The 17,955-nt window shown below is 52.0% G+C and overlaps 1 protein-coding gene and 1 long non-coding RNA gene across 19 annotated transcripts in view; one reads left to right on the top strand and one right to left on the bottom strand.

Annotated features, from left to right (window-relative positions):
- The window catches only part of Bicd1 (BICD cargo adaptor 1), a 202,075-nt gene extending 200,880 nt beyond the window's left edge, over positions 1-1,195 (bottom strand). For 5 of the 10 annotated variants that reach the window (XR_010049193.1, XM_005002318.4, XM_005002319.4 and 2 more), the window contains exon 1: positions 744-1,191. Coding sequence is in view for 9 of the 10 variants with exons in the window: in XM_005002318.4 (XP_005002375.1) it covers positions 744-956 (213 nt within the window). In the remaining variant the exon portion in view is untranslated. Of the gene's footprint in view, positions 1-743 lie in introns of all 10 variants that reach the window. The other 5 variants (XM_013149318.3, XM_063254524.1, XM_063254525.1 and 2 more) reach the window with 3 other exon arrangements.
- A 58-nt stretch (positions 1,196-1,253) lies between these two features.
- On the top strand, positions 1,254-16,770 carry LOC134477276 (uncharacterized). 9 transcript variants are annotated; one of them, XR_010049201.1, is made up of 7 exons: positions 1,254-1,695; positions 6,710-6,828; positions 7,084-7,162; positions 8,131-8,243; positions 8,888-9,551; positions 10,076-10,162; positions 10,258-16,770. It is a non-coding gene; the product is annotated as an uncharacterized LOC134477276 (long non-coding RNA). The 9 variants fall into 9 exon arrangements; XR_010049199.1 differs by having other exon boundaries at positions 8,888-9,102; positions 9,185-16,770; XR_010049200.1 differs by having other exon boundaries at positions 10,076-16,770.
- Positions 16,771-17,955: the final 1,185 nt, after the last annotated feature.

The following is a 17,955-nucleotide window of genomic DNA, read 5'->3' as shown; positions in this document are numbered from 1 at the left end:
CTTAAAAAAAGTCAAATACCAAAAGACTTAAGAGGACAAATATCCTACATGGCCCATTTGTGATATTTCGGTGTGGCCAGCACAGGCCTTTCAACCTGCAGGGCCTCCTCTGAGATCCCTGCTGCAGGGTCTCTCCACACAGCTTCCCTGCAGAGCAGACCTCCCCGAGGGGTTCTGGTCTCCTGCTCAGGGTGACCCCCTGAGAGGTGGGCTCAAAGGTGAGCCCAAGGCAGACAGCCCAGCAAAGTGGTGTGCCATGACAGTTCCATGGCAAGAATGACTAAAGACAGGGGAACCAAGCCTGCCAGCCTCTGTCAGCTGGTATCAGCGAGTTCTCCTAAGACCAGTGCTCTGTCATCACGAGCTACTACACTGCTTACAGCTGAGGGGCCACTGCTCCTACATCTTGGGGGTCCCCAGTCAGGAACCCACGCATCAGCTCTGAGGACCTACGTGTTGTTGCTAAAACCTGGGTGGGAAATGACAGCAGTTTAGCGAAGTTGGATTTATTCCTCCCCAGCCAGTTCGTCGCTGGTGGACTCAGGGGACAGTCCCTCCTCCGCGGGCTCCCCACAGCCAGCAGCGACTCCCCAGTCTCCTCGTACACCTTCATTCCTTGGGCAGTTTCTCCCTCCAGGAGAACAAAATGGACTTCCCAGGCTTCTCTGGCCAACAAAGGCTTGGAGCTGCGGTCCCGCGCCTGCTTCCCTCCCGCCCTCAGCTGGCAGCCCTCAGCGACCCACCTCGCGGAGCTGCTCCAGCTCCTGCTTGAGGCTGTCGTACTCGGCCTCCAGCTCGTCATACTGCTGCTTCAGGGTCAGCTTCTCCTCCAGCACCACCAACCCATATTCGGCCGCTTGGATCTTCTCGTGGGTGGTCTCGGTGAGCTCACGGGTCAGCCGCTCGATCTCGGTCTTGTAGTGATCCACGTTCGGCAGCGGCTCCTCTGCGGCCATCGCCCCGGTGGGGGCGCGGGGCGCGGGCGCGGGGCGGGGGCGCGCGGCGCGGGGCTACGCGGGGGGCCTGGCTGCCCGGCACCGCATGGCCGCGCGTGGGAGCGTCGGCCCGGGGCTCAGGCGCGCGGCCGCCACGGCCCGCAGTCCCCGCCGCGCCACCTGCTCTGCCGCGAAACGATGCTGCAGCTGCAGTCGCCGCGCAGCCTTCGCCCGGCTCGGCCCGGCGCGGCCGGCGGGGGGCGGGAGCGGATGCCGTCGGCGCGGCGCAGGGGCGGGGGCGGGGCGGGGATGGGGGCGGGCTCGACGGAAGGACCGGCGCCACTGAGGCCAACAGCGGACTGTAACGTGGGGCACGCGCCTCTGGCTGCGCACTGCCGCCCCCTGGTTCGCGAGCTCCACCGGCGCCGAGCTCTGCACAGACGCCCCCGCCCTGGAGCTCTGGCTGCAGAGCTAGCTGGAGCTCAGAAAGGGGCACCTTGCCCAAAGGAAGCAATGCGTCTCTGCGGGTGCTGGCCCGAGCCAGCGCGGATGCTGCTCGCAAAGCCTTCGACGCGCTCCCTCGGCTCCACAGTCTGGCCTGTTCCACCTGCTCCTCTCTGATGGCAGAACTTCAGCGTCTCCCCAGCATAGGCTTCCTCACAAACTGCCTGGCTGCCCCTCCCAGGCTTGGCTGAGGCCAACACCTCACAAGATCCTTCTGTGTTCCAGAAAACGTTTCTCCAAGTCCTGCAGGGCTTATGTGAGTACACCAGAGAAGCGCCTACCTGGATGGGTTCCCCAATAAAAGAAAACTGCATAAAAGTTACTTAAAAAGGAAGCAAAACTACCTCCTGAGAAAAAAACGTTAAGTACTGAAAGCAGAGTTTTTGTGACCAAGCATTGTCGTGAGCACGCTCCCCGCACTCTGTCCTGTTCTAAGGACAGTTCTTTGATGTAGGGGCTACAGTTCAAGGGCAGGGAACTTGGGTGCTTTGCTTAATGGAAGGCATTTCTTAAAAAACAGGGAGCTAAATGTGAATCATAAATCCAGAGCTCTACACAGGATGGTGAGGTTGGCGCCATCTTCACGGGTAGGAAAGCCTGCAACCAAACAGTACAGACCTGTAACATAGTTGCATTCATCAGTATGGAGATTATGGTAAGGTCCCCAAAAGAGGTGACAGTGAAGTGGGGGTGGAAGAGATCAAAGAGCGGGGAAGATGCAAGCCATGAGGGATCCAGGAAAGGAGAAGCCAGTCTACACTTCACATAAGCCAGCAAAAACTATTCTGGGTCTGGGAAGAGAACAAGAAATAGCTAATCTGCTTTTACTGTAAGCAGTGCTATTCAGGGCCCAGGAAGACAGAAGCTAGGCCACCACACCCAGGAGTCAGCAGGACCCAATTTGGCCTTTGTGTAAGCCACTCAGCCATGTGGGGCCCAGAAAAAGAGAACCCAGTTTGCCCCTCCTGTGAGCCCACTGGTGTGAGAATCCAGGTACGTCCCCACTCACCCTCCAGAAACAACCTTTGGTTCAGGAGGACAGGCTGAGTTAATAGAAACCCAGGTACAAAACCAACTAAATGCTTGTGTTGTTTAGTTGACTTTGCAGGCCTGAGGGCCATAGTCTAAGCATCTGTTAGGAGGATGACAGCACGCAGCATAGCAAATACGGGGGAATTTCCTTCTGTCCTGTGTTTGAAATCCAATAGTGCTTTCACCGGTTAGTTTTTTCCCAATTTATTACTTTGTTTTATTGAATGTTCTATTTTGATTGGTTTATTTCTGGTTTGTTTTTTTGCTTTTACTTTTTTTTTTTAATCGGTTACAGGGATCGAACTCACGACCGCCTGCTTGCAAGGCAGGTATTTATGCCACTGAGCTAAATCCCCAGCCCCCATTTGCTTTTACTATGTCTGATGCACAGCTATTGTGAAGATAACAAGTGTTATTAAAGTAGCCATTGTAGGTTTCCTATTATACTGTGTTTTGAAGGTTTGTACCACTTTTACTGTTTCGTTTCGATTGGCTTTATTTGTTATATTTTATTCTCTTTAAAATAAAGAATACATTTAAAAACAACAAAGAGTGGGAAAGAGATGAAGGTCATGAGCACTCAGGGGCTGGAAGAAAGGAAGTGCAAGCACCCTTCCTTCCACAGGCCCTGGGCCTTCCTGGCTCCTGCTGGCCCCTAGCAGGAGGCTCTTATCCCTGAGATCTTTCTCATGGGCACTAGTGCTCAGCAGACCTGTGTTTTCAGGGCCAAAACACAGAACCCACCTTTCCCATCTGCTTTATGCAGTAAGAGGACAACTAATGTGTGTTCGGGGAAAGCGAATGCCAGTGATTTCCAGTGCTCCTACCAACAGACTTTGTAAAGATGGCCTGCTGTGCTTGAGAAAATCAGAATATTCTCTTGCACATCACTGATATAAACAAATCTCCTGCTATGAGGCCCAACCTCCAGCTTCCCACAGAGCTAGGATAATGACCCCATCTTCCAACCAGGCTTCCTGGATCTCACACTCCAATTAAGAAGCTCCTTCCATGTACACTGTGGCATCTGTGTTCTTGTCCCACTGAGGAAAGGTCATGAGCTGCCAAAGAGATGAAACTCACAGTGGAACTCACTTAGCCGGCTTTCTTCCCAGTGTGTCCCTGGGCACTCCTCACCCCAGGAACTAACCACAGCCCATGGAGGGATCAAAATACTTGGAGTCGTTTTACGTAGGTCTCCCTGCCTTTGCACAGAGCTAAGTGGAGTTTGCCTCCATGACTTTCTTCTTCTAAGTCTCCAGAGCTGCCCATTCTAACTGATAACTTTAGTATATTCAGTCTGACTACATCTGGGCACAGCAGCAAGATTAGCACTTACAGCACACATTGGAAATTACTAAGCTCTGCTATCTATAATGTAAGTCTGATGTTACATGAAAGAGAGAAGGCAGGTTAAGAGCAATGAATGTAGACGTTTTTGTGCTTAGGAAAATTTGAGCCAGGCTGGTGTGGGGTCCTGAGCTACAGCTGTGCCCATGCCTCCTGATTCTCTTCTCACTTTCTCTCCCAAGTTTCCCACAATCAATTACATGGACATTGGATCCTGTCTCAGCATCAGCGTTTTGGAGGGTCTGAATCTGAGCAAACATAGACTCCAAGGCAGAAGCAGGGTCTCAGGGAGAAAAGGCAAACAGAACAACACAGGGGACAGGGGACAGGGGACAGTAGCTTGGAGTAGAGTAGGGACAACAGGGGTGGAGACAAATCAAATTATGCCTTTCTGTCAAAGACAGAATGTCAAGAAAAAACTACAAACCCATAGAAAGAAAGAACCTAGGCACTTAACAGCTCAGGGTGAAAGCCCCATGTTCAATCCTTAACACCATGATAAAGGAAGAGAACAGTTACTAGGCTGGCTGCTAGATGAGTGCTAAGAGAGGAAGTGGCCACCCAAGATGCCTCCATGGTTTTAGGACTAAGCAACTGGAAAGGTGGAGTCTCCTGCACCTGACACGCTAAAGCCTGAGAGGGGAACACGTTCTAGGAGTGACACTAAAGGCTGAATTCGGGATCTAGAAGGCTGGAGATACTATTAGACATGCAAAGGAAATGTAACAGAGACTACTCATTTCCTGAGCCTGGATTTCACAAAAGGCTATTGGTTGAAGACACAACTTCCACAGTTGCTGTGTAGCTGGTATTGGATGCCAAAGAACTGAAGGTGATCACTATGGGGTAAGAGAAAGATCATCATAGGGATGATCTAGGATCTGGATCCTGGTACATACTAGATTTGACAGGTGAGGAGGATTTATCAGGTAACAATGGAGGTCAGGCAAATGCAAGCTTGTCATCAGTGCCTGATGAAGTTCACATTTTAACGGAGTTTGGCCCCTTTTGAGAGTAAATACTGTTTGACTCAAACTCTGTTTTATGTGACTATTTTATTTTGTTTTTATTTTTGAGATATGGTCTTGATAAGCAGTTCAGGCTCTTGAACCCAGGCTGCCCTCATACTCAGGGGGATCCTCCTGCCTCAGTCTCTGGAGCACTGGGATTACATGTGTACATCACCATGCCTGGCTCTTACGTGATATCAAAGGAGCTGTACCATGAGATTTTCCTTACTAGAGGTCCTCACATCTCTCTCTACGCTTTTACTCCTCCTGTTTCCCTTCCTCCCAGACCCTCCTGTCCCAGCTCCCTGGGGTGGCCAAGAACAGCAGCAGTCTGCAGCTTTAATGGCACTCCACCCATCCCCCACTCCCTGGAGAAGGCATCACTAGGTCCCTTATGACGTCACAGTTCCACTGGGCCAATGGGATGGGAGGTTTGAGGCCACGCCCTATTGTGTTGTGTTTGGCTCCGCCCTGGTTACCCCTCTTGGGGGCAGGTTGTGGAGTTCAGTGGAGGGTGTTGGAGGAAGTTTCCCTGTGATGGAAGGGATTGTCATGAAGTGGTCTCATCCCTTTCCCCCTCCCTGTGTTGGAATACCTGAAGAAATCAGAAAGCAGAAATTGGCTGCAGCCAAGAAAAAGGTAAATCCAACAGGGTCCCAGCCCCTGGACCCAGAGCAAGTCCCAGATAGCAGCTCCTTGGCAGAGTCTATACCCCCTGGAAGCAAAGGGGAGGATCCTCAGCACTCCAGTGCCCCCTTCAAGTCCTCTCACAGCCCCTCTCCTCCCAGCCCAAATGGATGCCTCCACCTCCAGAGGGTCACACCTGTAGGCCTCACCTGGGGCTTGGCTCTGGCCTCATACTCATCCCACACACTTACCTCCCTGAGCCCTACATCAGAGGACCTCCTTCCCTTCCCCTGTGTGGGCACAGAGCAGGGTGGGGGCACACACAGATTCTGGGCACATGGAGGGGGGAAATAGAATGTTCTTGAGACCTTTTACACTGGACACTGTCATCACTAACCCTCACCTGGCCCTTAATCTTCCCACTTTGTCCCCTAAAGCAACTTCAAGCCCTTTCTGGTTTCTCTGGTGGAGACACAGATTTCTGTCTGGAAGGACCTGTGATCATGGGAATGGGTGCAGAGAGGTTTTGGTCACAGGTTTGGGCACCTTAACTGAGACACTGACAACATAAAAACTTCATCAGGGACCTCAAAAGGCTGACAGTCACTCTGGGAGGCCACAGGATTTGCCATGTGTGTTGGATTTTTCCCAGGGGTTGTCTCTAACAGTGACCCAGAATGTTTTCTAATTGTCCCCTGAACCTCTGACTCTCCTCTGTGTGTGTGTGTGTGTGTGTGTGTGTGTGTGTGTGTGTGTGTGTGTGTTGCTGATGGCTAAGCCCACAGCATTCAAAAGCAGAGGAAGCTCTCTGTTACTGAGCTGCAATGCAGCATGTTACTGACTCTTTTCCCCCAACAAGTAGGGGTTAAGTGCGGGGAGCACAGGGCTCCATGTTCAGCGCTTTTTAGTTTTTATTCTATTTGGGGAGGCATTTTACTGCTTGTATCCTCTCAAGCTTCCCTCATTCTTATCCTGCTATGGCAACACCACCCGTGTTTGGGTTTACAGGCCTACACCCCAGTCACAAGTTACTCTTTCTCTTTCTCTTTTCTTTCATTTCTTACTTTCTGGTGCCCAGGCATGTTAACTGCTCATTTCTTGAGTGACTAGCTGATCATGACAGTGAGCTGCTGGGCTGTTGGCAGCGTTAAGCAAGTGGTGTGCATAGGAGTGTGCTACAGAAAGTATGCAGGAGGATGTGAACACAGCAGCTCATTGCTTTTAAGAGTATGATTGCTTCTCTTTCTGCAGCTAAGACAATTTCAAAAACAGAAGAAGTCTGACCACTCTCCAGTGGACAAAAGAGCAAGTTTTTAAAAAGCATAAAACCTAAGCCTGCCAGTGGAGGAGAATATCACCCCCATGAAGCTGTGAGTCATGGGTGGCCAGGCAGCTGAGGATGGGGCTGCAATGGCAGCAGAGGGTCAGGGTGCAGATGAGAACAAGGTCAGGTGCTGAGAATCCTGCATTCTGGGGCTGGGCCTGTTCTAGCTCAGTGGGAGAATGTCAAAGAGAGGACTGCGGCTTGGGGCCCGAAGAGGGAAAATGGGAGAGATGCTAGGGTGCTAGGAGTGTCTGAGCTCATTGGTCCCTTCCTCCATCTACTGTCCCCTGTGCCTTGGCAGGTGCATGAGTTGAAGGAGGTTCGGGACAAGAATGCTGAGAAGCTTCCTGTAAAGTTGAGCGAACTGAAGAACTGCATGGGTGAGTGGGCACAAGGGTGACCTGGGGAGGGCGGGTGCCCAGGCTGTGGGTGGGGCTCACACTGCCCCAGGGAGTAAGGTGGATTCAAGGGCACAGTGTTAAATGGAAAGGCATCTATGCCAGGAGCTGGCAATTTAGTCCTATCTCTGGACCTCAGTATCCCCATTTGCAGAGATAGGTGTTGTGCCCCGTGCCAACCCACACCTAGGGTCCATAGAGGGAATTGCTTTTAGGCCTGGCCATGCTGTGGGCAGAAGGGATCAGTCATGAGGAAGCCAAGGCCCAAGCCAGAAGCCTGCAGTGGGGCTGAGCACTGAGGAGCTTGTTCAGGGCCCAGAGGCCCGGACCCTTTTGGCTGCCTCCTTTGTCACCTGTGCCCCAGTCCCGCAGCCCCGAGCAGGGCCCTCCAGGGCAGAGCAGCAGCTGCTGTTGGAGCTGCAGCAGGTGAGATCAGAGCTGGAGTGCCTCTAAGGGCAGCTAAAGACCACCCAGGAAGAAACCTGGCCCTGAGGAACACAGCCAGCCAGCAGGAGCAGCGCCTTCTTCAGGTTGAGATCAAGGCCCAGCTGTGGGCTGCTGAGGAGGCTCAGCACAGGAGCACCCCGCAGCAGCGACTGGAGGAACAGCATACCACCCTGGCTGGGTTAGGAGTGCAGAACTGCGTGATGAAGGGGCAGCTGGCCCAGATGCAGGACAGCTTGCAGAGGCTGGTGTGTGTCCACTGCTCACTGGGCTCCTCACTGCCAGCACCTTGAGGGCACAGCAGCACACTAACCCCTCTGCATTCTTCCCACACAACACATTGGGCCACTGTCCCCCTCAATCATGAAAGTGTCCTGTGAGCCAGAACCCTGCTGGGGCATCTCCTGCAGGCAGGGGATGATTCTGCATCCTGCCCTGCACTGTAGACACCCAGGTGGCGTCTCGGGTCTGCCTGTGTGGGTGGCACTGATTACCATTCTCTGTAGAGAGAAGAGAACACCAATATAGTGACCACCTGAGCTCAGAGCAGCTGAGAAACCATGAGTGGACTCTGAAGCTGGGCCAGCTACAGGAGGACATCTTGGAACTCAAGTCAGTGGTAGGTGACTCCTGCCCCATAGGACTGGGCTAGGACAGAGGTGCCGCCCATGGGGAGGGGAGGTGCTGGGGCCAGAACTGATCTCCTATACCAGGGCTGACAAGTGACCCCAGAGTCCTGCAGTGTCTGGCAGAGCAATTCTGGGAGTGTCTCTTGCTCTAGGCCTCTGACTATTGGAGGTGTGTGGCTCTGGGGTCTAACCAGGTCCTGATGTCACTTCTCTGCCAGAAGCCTGAGTCATCCTACTCCTAGGAGTAGACAGGAGGAGACAGGGTAGGAGGGAGGCTCCTTGGTTTCACACTGGGCTGGGTCTCAGCTTCACTGCTCACAGTTTCAGTGCTGCCCATCCCCAGCCTCAGTTGCCATCCCTTCCACTGGATGTTAGCATTTTCTTCAGAGACTTGTTGGACTTAGTGAGACTATGTGTGCACGCTGGAGGCTAGAGGAGAGCACTTAACACGTGTGACATGGCTCCATCTGATCCTCCACAGCTGTGGCGTGAAGTCCAAGTTCAAGAACAGAGGTTCCAGGGCTGGAGGCTGGGAACAGGAGGCCAGCAGTTCAGAGTGGCCCCTACCAAATTTCTGAGCTCAGGGTGCTGAGGCCCCAGGGCATGCCTGCCCTCACTTCTGGGTCTTCTGCAGGTGGTGCTGAAGAGCCAGGAGGCCCAGGTGCTGCAGCTGCAGAGAGACCAGCTGCTGGGCACCCTGTGCCAGGGCACTGAGGCCTGGTTACAGCTGGTCTCTGAAAAGCAGGCTCTTCAGTGGAGTTCTCCCAACTAGTAATGCAGCTGCAGGAGAAACACGAACAAGAAAACAAGGCCCTGGAGAACATCTTCCAAGACCTGAAGAAGACCCAGGTGTTTGAGGCTGCTGAGGCTGGGCCCCTGCCTGGGAGGACCTGGCTGCCTCTGACTTGTCACTGTCCATCCTCACCTACAGGAAGTGGTGCAATCCTCCAGGCTGCAGAAACAGCAATCAGCCCCGGGCAGAGATCTGGCACTGCCCCGGGAAGCTGAGTGGAGGTGTCAGTGCTGGATGGGCTGAGGAGCACTCTGAGAAAGAGAGTGGAGGGGGAAGAGATGGCAGAGGGCTGCTCATTCTCTCCCAGAGGGTGGTGGGCCAGGGGGACCTGGTGAGGTGGGTGGAGGGGACCCGGGACTGCTCTGCCTCCCTTTTGGGGCTTACTGGGGACCCTCCTGACTGATTGATCACAATTGGAAATGAAGGGGATGTGGAGGAAAGGAACACGAAGAGCCCTCAGACCAACAGCACCACTCCTGAGGATGTGGGCAGCTCAGAGGCCGAGGTGAGCTGGGCTCTGCTTTGAGCCTGGCCTGGGTCTCCTTCCCTGCCTCTCCCTCTGAGGTCCTTTTGAACATCTCAATACTTTGGATTTTCCCATCCCCTCATTTCCCTGGACCTTCTCTGGAAGCAGTGGTCACACCCCATCCCCTAGGAGCAACAGGTGCCAGTGGCAGAAGGGAGGCTCCTTTGTACCCCATGCAACTGTCATCTGGATAGCTCCCCCCACAGAATCACACCCTGCCTCCACAGATGGTATTTGTCAACAGAGGTCCCACCGCTGTGCAGAAATAGTGGGCTCAGCCAGCCAGCCATCAGAGAATGCAGAGGCAGCCATGCCCGAGCATAACCTAGTGGAAATCCCGACCCAGGGCAAGCCTAAGGAGGAGGCTTCAGTACCCAGGAGCAGTGGTGACCATGTGGCCACAGTGCAAGTGCAGGAGAGGCTGTTCCACCCGGCTGAGAAGGGTGGGCAGGACAGGTTGCCACAGAGCCCTGACTCTGTGCTCTGCCTCCTATTTCGTGCAGGCCTTGCAGGGCCAGGCAGGACTGAAGAGAGTGTGCAGGAGCTGCCATGTCAGGGCCTGCTGCTCTGTGGTGATTCCAGCACCGCTGGTGAGCTGGGCCAGGGCCCCTGCAGCAGGGGCACTAAGGTTTGGGATTTGGGGAGGCCTGCAAGTGACCTGTGACTATTGTTCTCCTTTGCACAGCCGAGCACCCTGACATCTGCCCCAAACAGGGGCCAGTCCTTAAAAAGAGGAATTATGAGGAGGAGGACACACGAAGGAGGAGGTGGATGAACCAATGGAAGAGGAGGAAGAGCAGGAGAATCAGGAGGAAGAGGAGAAGTATGAACAAGTGGAGGAGGAGGAGGAGGAGGAAGAAGTGGTGGAGGAGGAGGAGCGTTGTAAGCAGGAGGAGGAGGATCAGTGAGTGGAGGAGGTGGATGAACAAGTAGAGGAGCAGGAAGAGGCAGAGGAAAAGGAGGAGCAGCAGCCAGAAGGGCAGGAGGAGGAAGCGGACATGGAGGAGGAGCAGGAGCTGGAGGAGCAGGAGGAGGAGGAAGAGGAAAAGGAGGAAGAGATGGAGGCAGAGGATCAGCAGCAGGAGGAGGAGGAACATATACACCAGCTGTTCCCAGTGAAGGGAGAGGAGAAGGTAGGTCTGGATGTCTCCTTAGGCTGGGTCAGGGTGGGCCCTGAGCCTCTGTCCCTCTTGGTAAAATAAAGCTGCTTGTGCTGCAGGAGGTGGTTCTGATCCTGAAAACAGATTGCAGGTCCGGTCAGGATGAGTTTAAGGGCACTGCACAGAGCCGTGGCGAGGAGCCCACTGTGGGATCCCCACCCACCAAGCACGCTGCAGCCTCAGATGAGGAGTGCGGTCCTGGGAGGGATGGGCAGGGGCAGGCATGGCAAGGGGCACACACTCAGTGCCTGCTGCTCTCTCCCCAAAGATCCTGCAGAGGGAAGCCCTGCACACACTGAGCAGCCTCCAGCTGAAGAGGCTGTGGCCTGGTGCCCCCCAGAACCCCAGCTGCATGAGAGTGAGAGTCTGCACAGCGGACTGGCTTGGGCCTTCACCCCGAGTACAGTGGTTTCTGCTTTGGAACACGCTGAGGAGGAGGAAACCACAGGACCCAGTCTAATCTAAAGAGTTTCACCAGCAGGTCCTGGGGAAGTGGGGCCGGGGCTGTGTGCCCTCTTTCCCCAATTCAGTCCCTGCCTCCGCATCCCTCTTCTCCTGACTTATTTGCTCTGATGTCTAGAGGAGCAAGAAAAACTCTACAAATTTATTTCTTCCTAAATATATTTTAATTCCAAGGATTCTTTAAAATATCAAAAAATGTTAATTAATTTGCATAAAAAGGAAAAACCCCACAGAGATATTTAATTAAAAGTATTAAAATTTTAAAATCTTTTTTATTTTAAAGAGTAAAACATGACAAAATGAAACTGAGTTTCCGAACAGGATAGTAGGACAGCGACAATACTTGATACCCTGCATGCTGTTGTCTTCCAGGTAGCTATTCGGAGTACAGGATGTAGGCATCCTATAGCATCTAAACAATGTTAGCACAAAACTTTGCTTTCAAGGAACAAATCAAAGCTAGCTGTGCAATTATCTTCACTCTAATTTTTTCTTTTTTCCCTTTCTTTTTTCCTCTATCACAGTTTGAACTTGAAAAGCTCATTTATGGTTCTGAAGGACAGAGGGAGGAGATGGGATGGGGTCCTGATGCCCTGGTCGTGATTATCCCCTTTATGCTGATTTTCATTTGGTTGTGAATCACTGGATTCCATCAGCTTCCTGGCCCAGCAGGTTCCTGGGATTGAAGAGCAAGGATCAGATGAGGAGCAGGAAGCAGATGCTGCCGGCAGAGGGCGCACATCAGGCTGTGCAGGGTCCCAAGTCAGAGCTGGTCCAGCAGGCCTGGATGGCATCTCCTTACCTTGTCACCTGGATGCTTCTAGGGCATAGTGAGGGGACTGTGTGGAGGCTCCCCAGGCATCCCGTCTTAATGGGCTGTGGACTGGAGCCTGAGATCCAGTGGGGAAGGACAGACTCAGGGGGCTGCCCTGCCCTGCAGTGCACCATTTCCATTTCATGCCCTGGTTCTGGTGCTGTCTGCACATGGGGGCCTGTTCCTTCTGGTTAGCTCAGCCTATTGTTGGCTGCTGCCCCTCTTCCTTGAGGTTCAGTTTGTGACCCTGCTCCTTAGTGGTAAGAATGGTTTCTTTGTTGTTTTTTGATAAGAATACTCTATGGGAATTCCATAGCCCTGGAATGCCTGTGACATATCAACTTTAGTCTGAGAAACTCAATTCATTCTCATGAGACAGACATGAGTCCTTGGGAACAAGGTGGGGGTGATACCTTTTAACGTGAAGTCCCCCTCAGAAGTCTCCTCTGTTTGGAAGTTGATTGGATGGGAAGGGCAGCATACTCTACAGAGGACTTGTCCACTGATGAGTTCAGGGGGTAGATGTGCTGTCAGGGTGTGAGGCTGCTGGGAACGGGGTTGCTGACCACTGTGGCCTGAGCACCTTTCCCTTGGCCGTGTCCCTCTTCCCTCCTGTTTTTGCCTTGGAGCCAGTCCATCAGAGACTAGAAGTCTGAGCCCAGACAAACCCCTCCTCCTCTAAACTGCGGGTGTCAAGTATCTTGTCTCACAGGTGGAAAGTGAGAAAGACATGAAGGTTTCGGGACCTGTGCAGAGTGCAGACAAGTTCTCTCTGGCCAGAATGTACCATGCACAGGAAGTTCCCACCTGAGACCTCCTGAGACTTGGCTCCGCTCTCTGCAGTTTGCCAGCACTCTGGTCATCTGAGATCCAATCAGAAACACCCACTAGACTGTGCTTATGGCATTGCAGGGCTTCTCTAGCACACAGCTGTTAACATCCCCAAATCCCTCCCTCAAAACTGTCCCAAATGCATCTGAACTTCATGGTCTCAGGCAGTCGCTGTTCGGACTCCACTTCTCTAGTCCCAGTTCTTTGTATTTGCTCACTGAGATCAGTAGCTGACACCCACAATATAAGAAGGAGACTTTTCCTTGGCTCACAGTTTCAGCAAACTCAGTCCACGTCTGGCTGGCTCTGAAGCAGATAGATCGTGGCAGAAGGGCAAAGCTGCTTACTTCATGGCATCTGGGAAGCAGAGCAGATTGATTATTCCTGAGAGCGAGTGCCAGGTGTCCAATATAGTGTCCTTTGTTACACTTCAGGGACACATCAAGAGGTGTGCTTTCCTAAGCTGCCTCTCAATTCTAAAGCTACCACTCACAACCCATCTTTAGTGTCACCGTAAAAGTCCAGGGGGCTTCTTACTAGAAACAACACATCTTAGGACACAGAAGAAACCACAATGCTTATAGAAACAAGTTCATGCATCAGCCTACAATAAGTGCTCAGCAAACATGTCCCCCAAAATCACACTGAAGTTCAACTTTCTGGTCCAGAAATTTCAAAACCTGAGATAGCACCAGCTTTCCTTAAGGAAAGGATTCAAAAGAGTCCCATATTCACAGGAAAATTTATTCCAAAATGGAAAATGTGTCAATGGTGGGGCTGTGGTAGATTTGGTGGGGTTAGTGGTAGAGTGGTGGTTGGAGTTGTGGTTAGGGCTGGCACTAGAGCTAGGGTTAGGGAAAAGATGGTTTGAGGTAGTACTAGTTAGGTTAGGAAAGTATACAGCTATAGTTAGTGTTAGTATTAGGTTTCTGGAGACAGGGCTAGGCTTTGAGTTAGGTGTAAGGTTAGATTTAGGCATCAGAATAGTGCTAGTGCCGGGCTAGGCTTTTGGTTAGGTTTAGGTTTGTGTTATCTTTCAAATTAGGCCTATGATTAAGGCTAACTCTAGCTTTGGTGTAGGTCTACTTTTGGGATTTGACTATGGCTAATGTGGGATTTGGGATTAGATTTATCCTTAGGGTGAGAGTTAGGTTTAGGATTTGGGCCTGTAGTAGAGTTAAATTAGGGGTAGGCTTACTATGTGGTTAGTGTTAGAGCTAGAATTGGGCTATAGGTGGGCTCAGAGGTGAGCCCAAGGCAGACAGCCCAACTAAGTGGTGTGCCATGACAGCTCCACGGTAAGAATGACTAAATCCAGGGGAACCAAGCTTGCCAGTCTTTGTGGGCTGGCATCAGCAAGTTCTCCTAAGACTGGTGCCCTGTCACCCTGAGCAGTTACCCTGCTATATTTTGGGGTTTCTGGGCATGGACCCACTCATCAGCTCTGTGGACCTCGGTGTTGTCGCTAAAATCTGGGTAGGAAATGACAGCAGTTTGGGGAAGTTGGATTTATTTCTCCCCAGCCAGTTGGATCCTGGAAGACTCAGGAGACTGTCCTTTCTCTGCGGGCTCCCCATAGCCGGAGGAGACTCCCAGTCCATCATGCACCTTCATTCCATGGGCAGTTTCTCTCCCAAGGAGAACACATGGACTTCCCAATCTTCTCTGGCCAAGAAAGGTTTGGAGCTACAGCTCAGGCCTGCTTCCCCTCCTGCCCTCAGCTGCCAGTGACCCACCTCAAGGACTGTCCTCCTCGGGTTCCAGCATGTCACAGTGGTGCTTCAGGTTCAGCTTCTCCTCCAGCAGCACCAGCGCATACTCCACCACCTAGATATTCTAGTTGGTGGTCTCAGCTTCCGGGTCAGCTGATCATTCTCGGTCTTGCAGTGATCCACACTTGGCTTCAGCTCCTCTGTGGCCACCGCTGCTGTGGGGGTGCGGGCCAGGCCGCTGGCTGAGCGTGCATGGTGCTGGGCTATGCTGGGACCCGGCTGTGGGGCATTGTATTGCCACATGTGGAAACATCAGCCCGGGGCTCAGGCTCACAGCCACAGCCGCCACGGGCCCCAGTCCATGCTGGGCCACCTGCTCTGCATCACTGGGATGCTGCAGCTGCAGTCACTGCCCCAACTGAGCTTGTCATTGCCTGACCTGGATGGGCCAGCTGGGCGCGGGAGCAGATGCAGTTGGCGAGGTGCAGGACTGGGGGGTGGGCCAGACAGAAGCAGCAATGCCAATGCCCGCCTCTGGCAGCACTGCCTGGCATAGACCTCAGGGTGTCCACTGCGTCCCCCCTGAGGTGCGAGATCCTCCCCCGACCACCATCACTGTGCTAGGCACAGACACCCCTGCCCAGAGTCTCTGGCCACAGTGAGCACCCCAACTCAGAAAGAAACACCTTCCCCACAAAAAGTGATTCAACGCCGCGGGGTCCTGATCCCAGCCAGCACGGACACTGTCTCTGAAGCCTTCCACACAAGCCCTCACCTCCAAAGTCTGGGTTGTTCACCTGCTCCTCTCTCAGAGTGGAACTTCAGTGTCTCCCCAAGACAGGCTTCCTCACAAGCTGCCTGTGCTGCCTCCCCCAGGCTTGGATGAGCCCAGCTCCTCACAGGATCCTTGGCTGCTCCTGAAAATGTTTCTGTGATTGGAACTCTGCATGCGTGGGTGTACCACTAAGCGCTTTATTGTATGGGTCCCTATTAAAAAGAAACTGCATAAAAGTCCCTATAAAAGTAACAAAATCACCCTGTGACAAAAAAATTAAGTAATGAGGGCAGAGTTCTGGAGACCAAGCTTTGTCCTGAGCATGCTCCCTGCAGTCAGTCTGTGCTATTCTAAGGACAGTTCTTTGATGTGGGGGCTTCTACTTACAGTTCATGGGCAGAGAGGTTGGGTGCTTTGCCCAGTGGCAGGCATTTCTTAAATGGGGAGCCAAATGTGAGTCATAAATAAATCCAGAGCTCTACACAGGGTGGTCAGGTTGGTGCCATCTTCACGCATAACTCCCGGAAAGCCTGCAACCAAACAGTACAGGTCGTTAAGATAACTGCATTCATCAGTATGGAGATTAGGGTAAAGCCCCCCAAAGAGGGGAAAGTGAAGTGGGGGTGGAAAAGATCAAAGAGCAGGGAAGATGCAGGCCATGTGGGATCCAGGAAAGGAGGAGCCAATCTGCTCCTCCCATAAGTCAGCAAAAGCTCTTCTGGGTCTGGGAAGAGAAAATGAAGCAGCCAATCTGCTCTTCCTGTAAGCAATGCAAACCATTCAGGGCCCAGGAAGACAGAAGCCAGTGCACCCCTCCCAGGAGTCAGCAGGAGCCAAGCTGGGTATGGGGGAGCACAGCAGGAAGCCAATTTGCCCTTCCTGTAAGCCACTCAAGCCATGTGGGGCCCAGAAAAAGAGAAGCCAGTTTGCCCCTCCTGTGAGCCCACTGGTGTGAGAATCAAGGTACCTGCCCTCCAGAAACAACAGGTTGGTTCTGGAGGACAAGCTGAGTTAATAGAAACCCAGGTACAAAACCAACTAAATGCTTGTGTTGTTTGGTTGACTTTGCAGGCCTGAGGCCCATAGTCTAAGCATCTGTTAGGAGGATGACAGCACGCAGCATAGCAAATACGGGGAAATTTCCTTCTGTCCTGTGTTTGAAATCCAATAGGGCGTTCACTGGTTAGTTTTTTCCCAATTATTACTTTGTTTTATTGAATGTTCTATTTTGATTGGTTTATTTGTGGGGTTTTTTTTTTTTTGCTTTTACTTTTTTTTTTTTTAATTGGCACCAGGGATCGAACTCATGACTGCCTGCTTGCAAGGCAGGTGCTTTTGCCACTGAACTAAATCCCCAGCCCCCATTTGCTTTTACTATGTCTGATGCACAGCTCTTGTGAAGATAACAAGTGTTATTAAAGTAGCCATTGTAGGTTTCCTATTATACTGTGTTTTGAAGGTTTGTACCACTTTTACTGTTTCGTTTGGATTGGCTTTACTTCGTTATATTTTATTCTCTTTAAAATAAAGAATACATTTAAAAACAACAAAGAGGGGGAAAGAGATGAAGGTCAGGAGCACCCAGGGGCTGGAAGAAGGAGGAAGTGCAGGCGCCCTTCCTTCCACAGGCCCTGGGCCTTCCTGGCTCCTGCTAGCCCCTAGCAGGAGGCTCTTATCCCTGAGATCTTTCTCATGGGCACTAGTGCTCAGCAGACCTGCGTTTTCAGGGCCAAAACACAGAACCCAACTTTCCAATCTGCTTTACACAGTAAAAGGACAACTGATGTGTATTTCGGAGAGCGAATGGCAGTGTTTTCCAGTGTTCCCACCAACAGACTTCCTAAAGATGGTATGCTGTGCTTAAGAAAATCAGAATATGCTCTTGCACATTACTGATATAAACAAGTCGCCTGCTATGAGGCCCAACCTCCAGCTTCCCAGAGAGGCAGGATAATGACCCCATCTTCCAACCAGGCTTCCTGGATCTCACACTCCAATTAAGAAGCTCCTTCCATGTACACTGTGGCATCTGTCATCTTGTCCCACTGAGGAAAGGTCATGAACTGCCAAAGAGAAGAGATGAATCTCATAGTGGAACTCACTTAGCCTGCTTTCTTCCCAGTGTGTCCCTGGGCACTCCTCACCCCAGGAACTAACCACAGCCCACGGAGGGATCAAAATACTTGGAGTCCTTTTACCTGGGTCTCCCTGCCTTTTCACAGAACTAAGTGGAGTTTGCTCCATGACTTTCTTCTTCTAAGTCTCCAGAGCTGCCCATTCTAACTGATAACTTTAGTATATTCAGTCTGACTACATCTGGGCACAGCAGCAAGATTAGCACTTACAGCACACATTGGAAATTACTAAGCTCTGCTATGTATAATGTAAGTCTGATGTTACATGAAAGAGAAGGCAGGTTAAGAGCAATGAATGTAGATGTTTTTGTGCTTAGGAAAAGTTGAGCCAGGCTGGTGTGGGGTCCTGAGCTACAGCTGTGCCCATGCCTCCTGATTCTCTTCTCACTTTCTCTCCCAAGTTTCCCACAATCAATTACAGGGATATTTGATCCTGTCTCAGCATCAGTGTTTTGGAGGATCTGAATCTGAGCAAACATAGCCTCCAAGGCAGA

This window comes from Cavia porcellus, unplaced genomic scaffold (assembly GCF_034190915.1).
Source record: "Cavia porcellus strain 051 isolate PalLab524CR breed Dunkin Hartley unplaced genomic scaffold, mCavPor4.1 scaffold_8, whole genome shotgun sequence".
NCBI lineage: Eukaryota > Metazoa > Chordata > Mammalia > Rodentia > Caviidae > Cavia > Cavia porcellus.
This window is presented reverse-complemented; position numbering and strand designations above follow the sequence as displayed.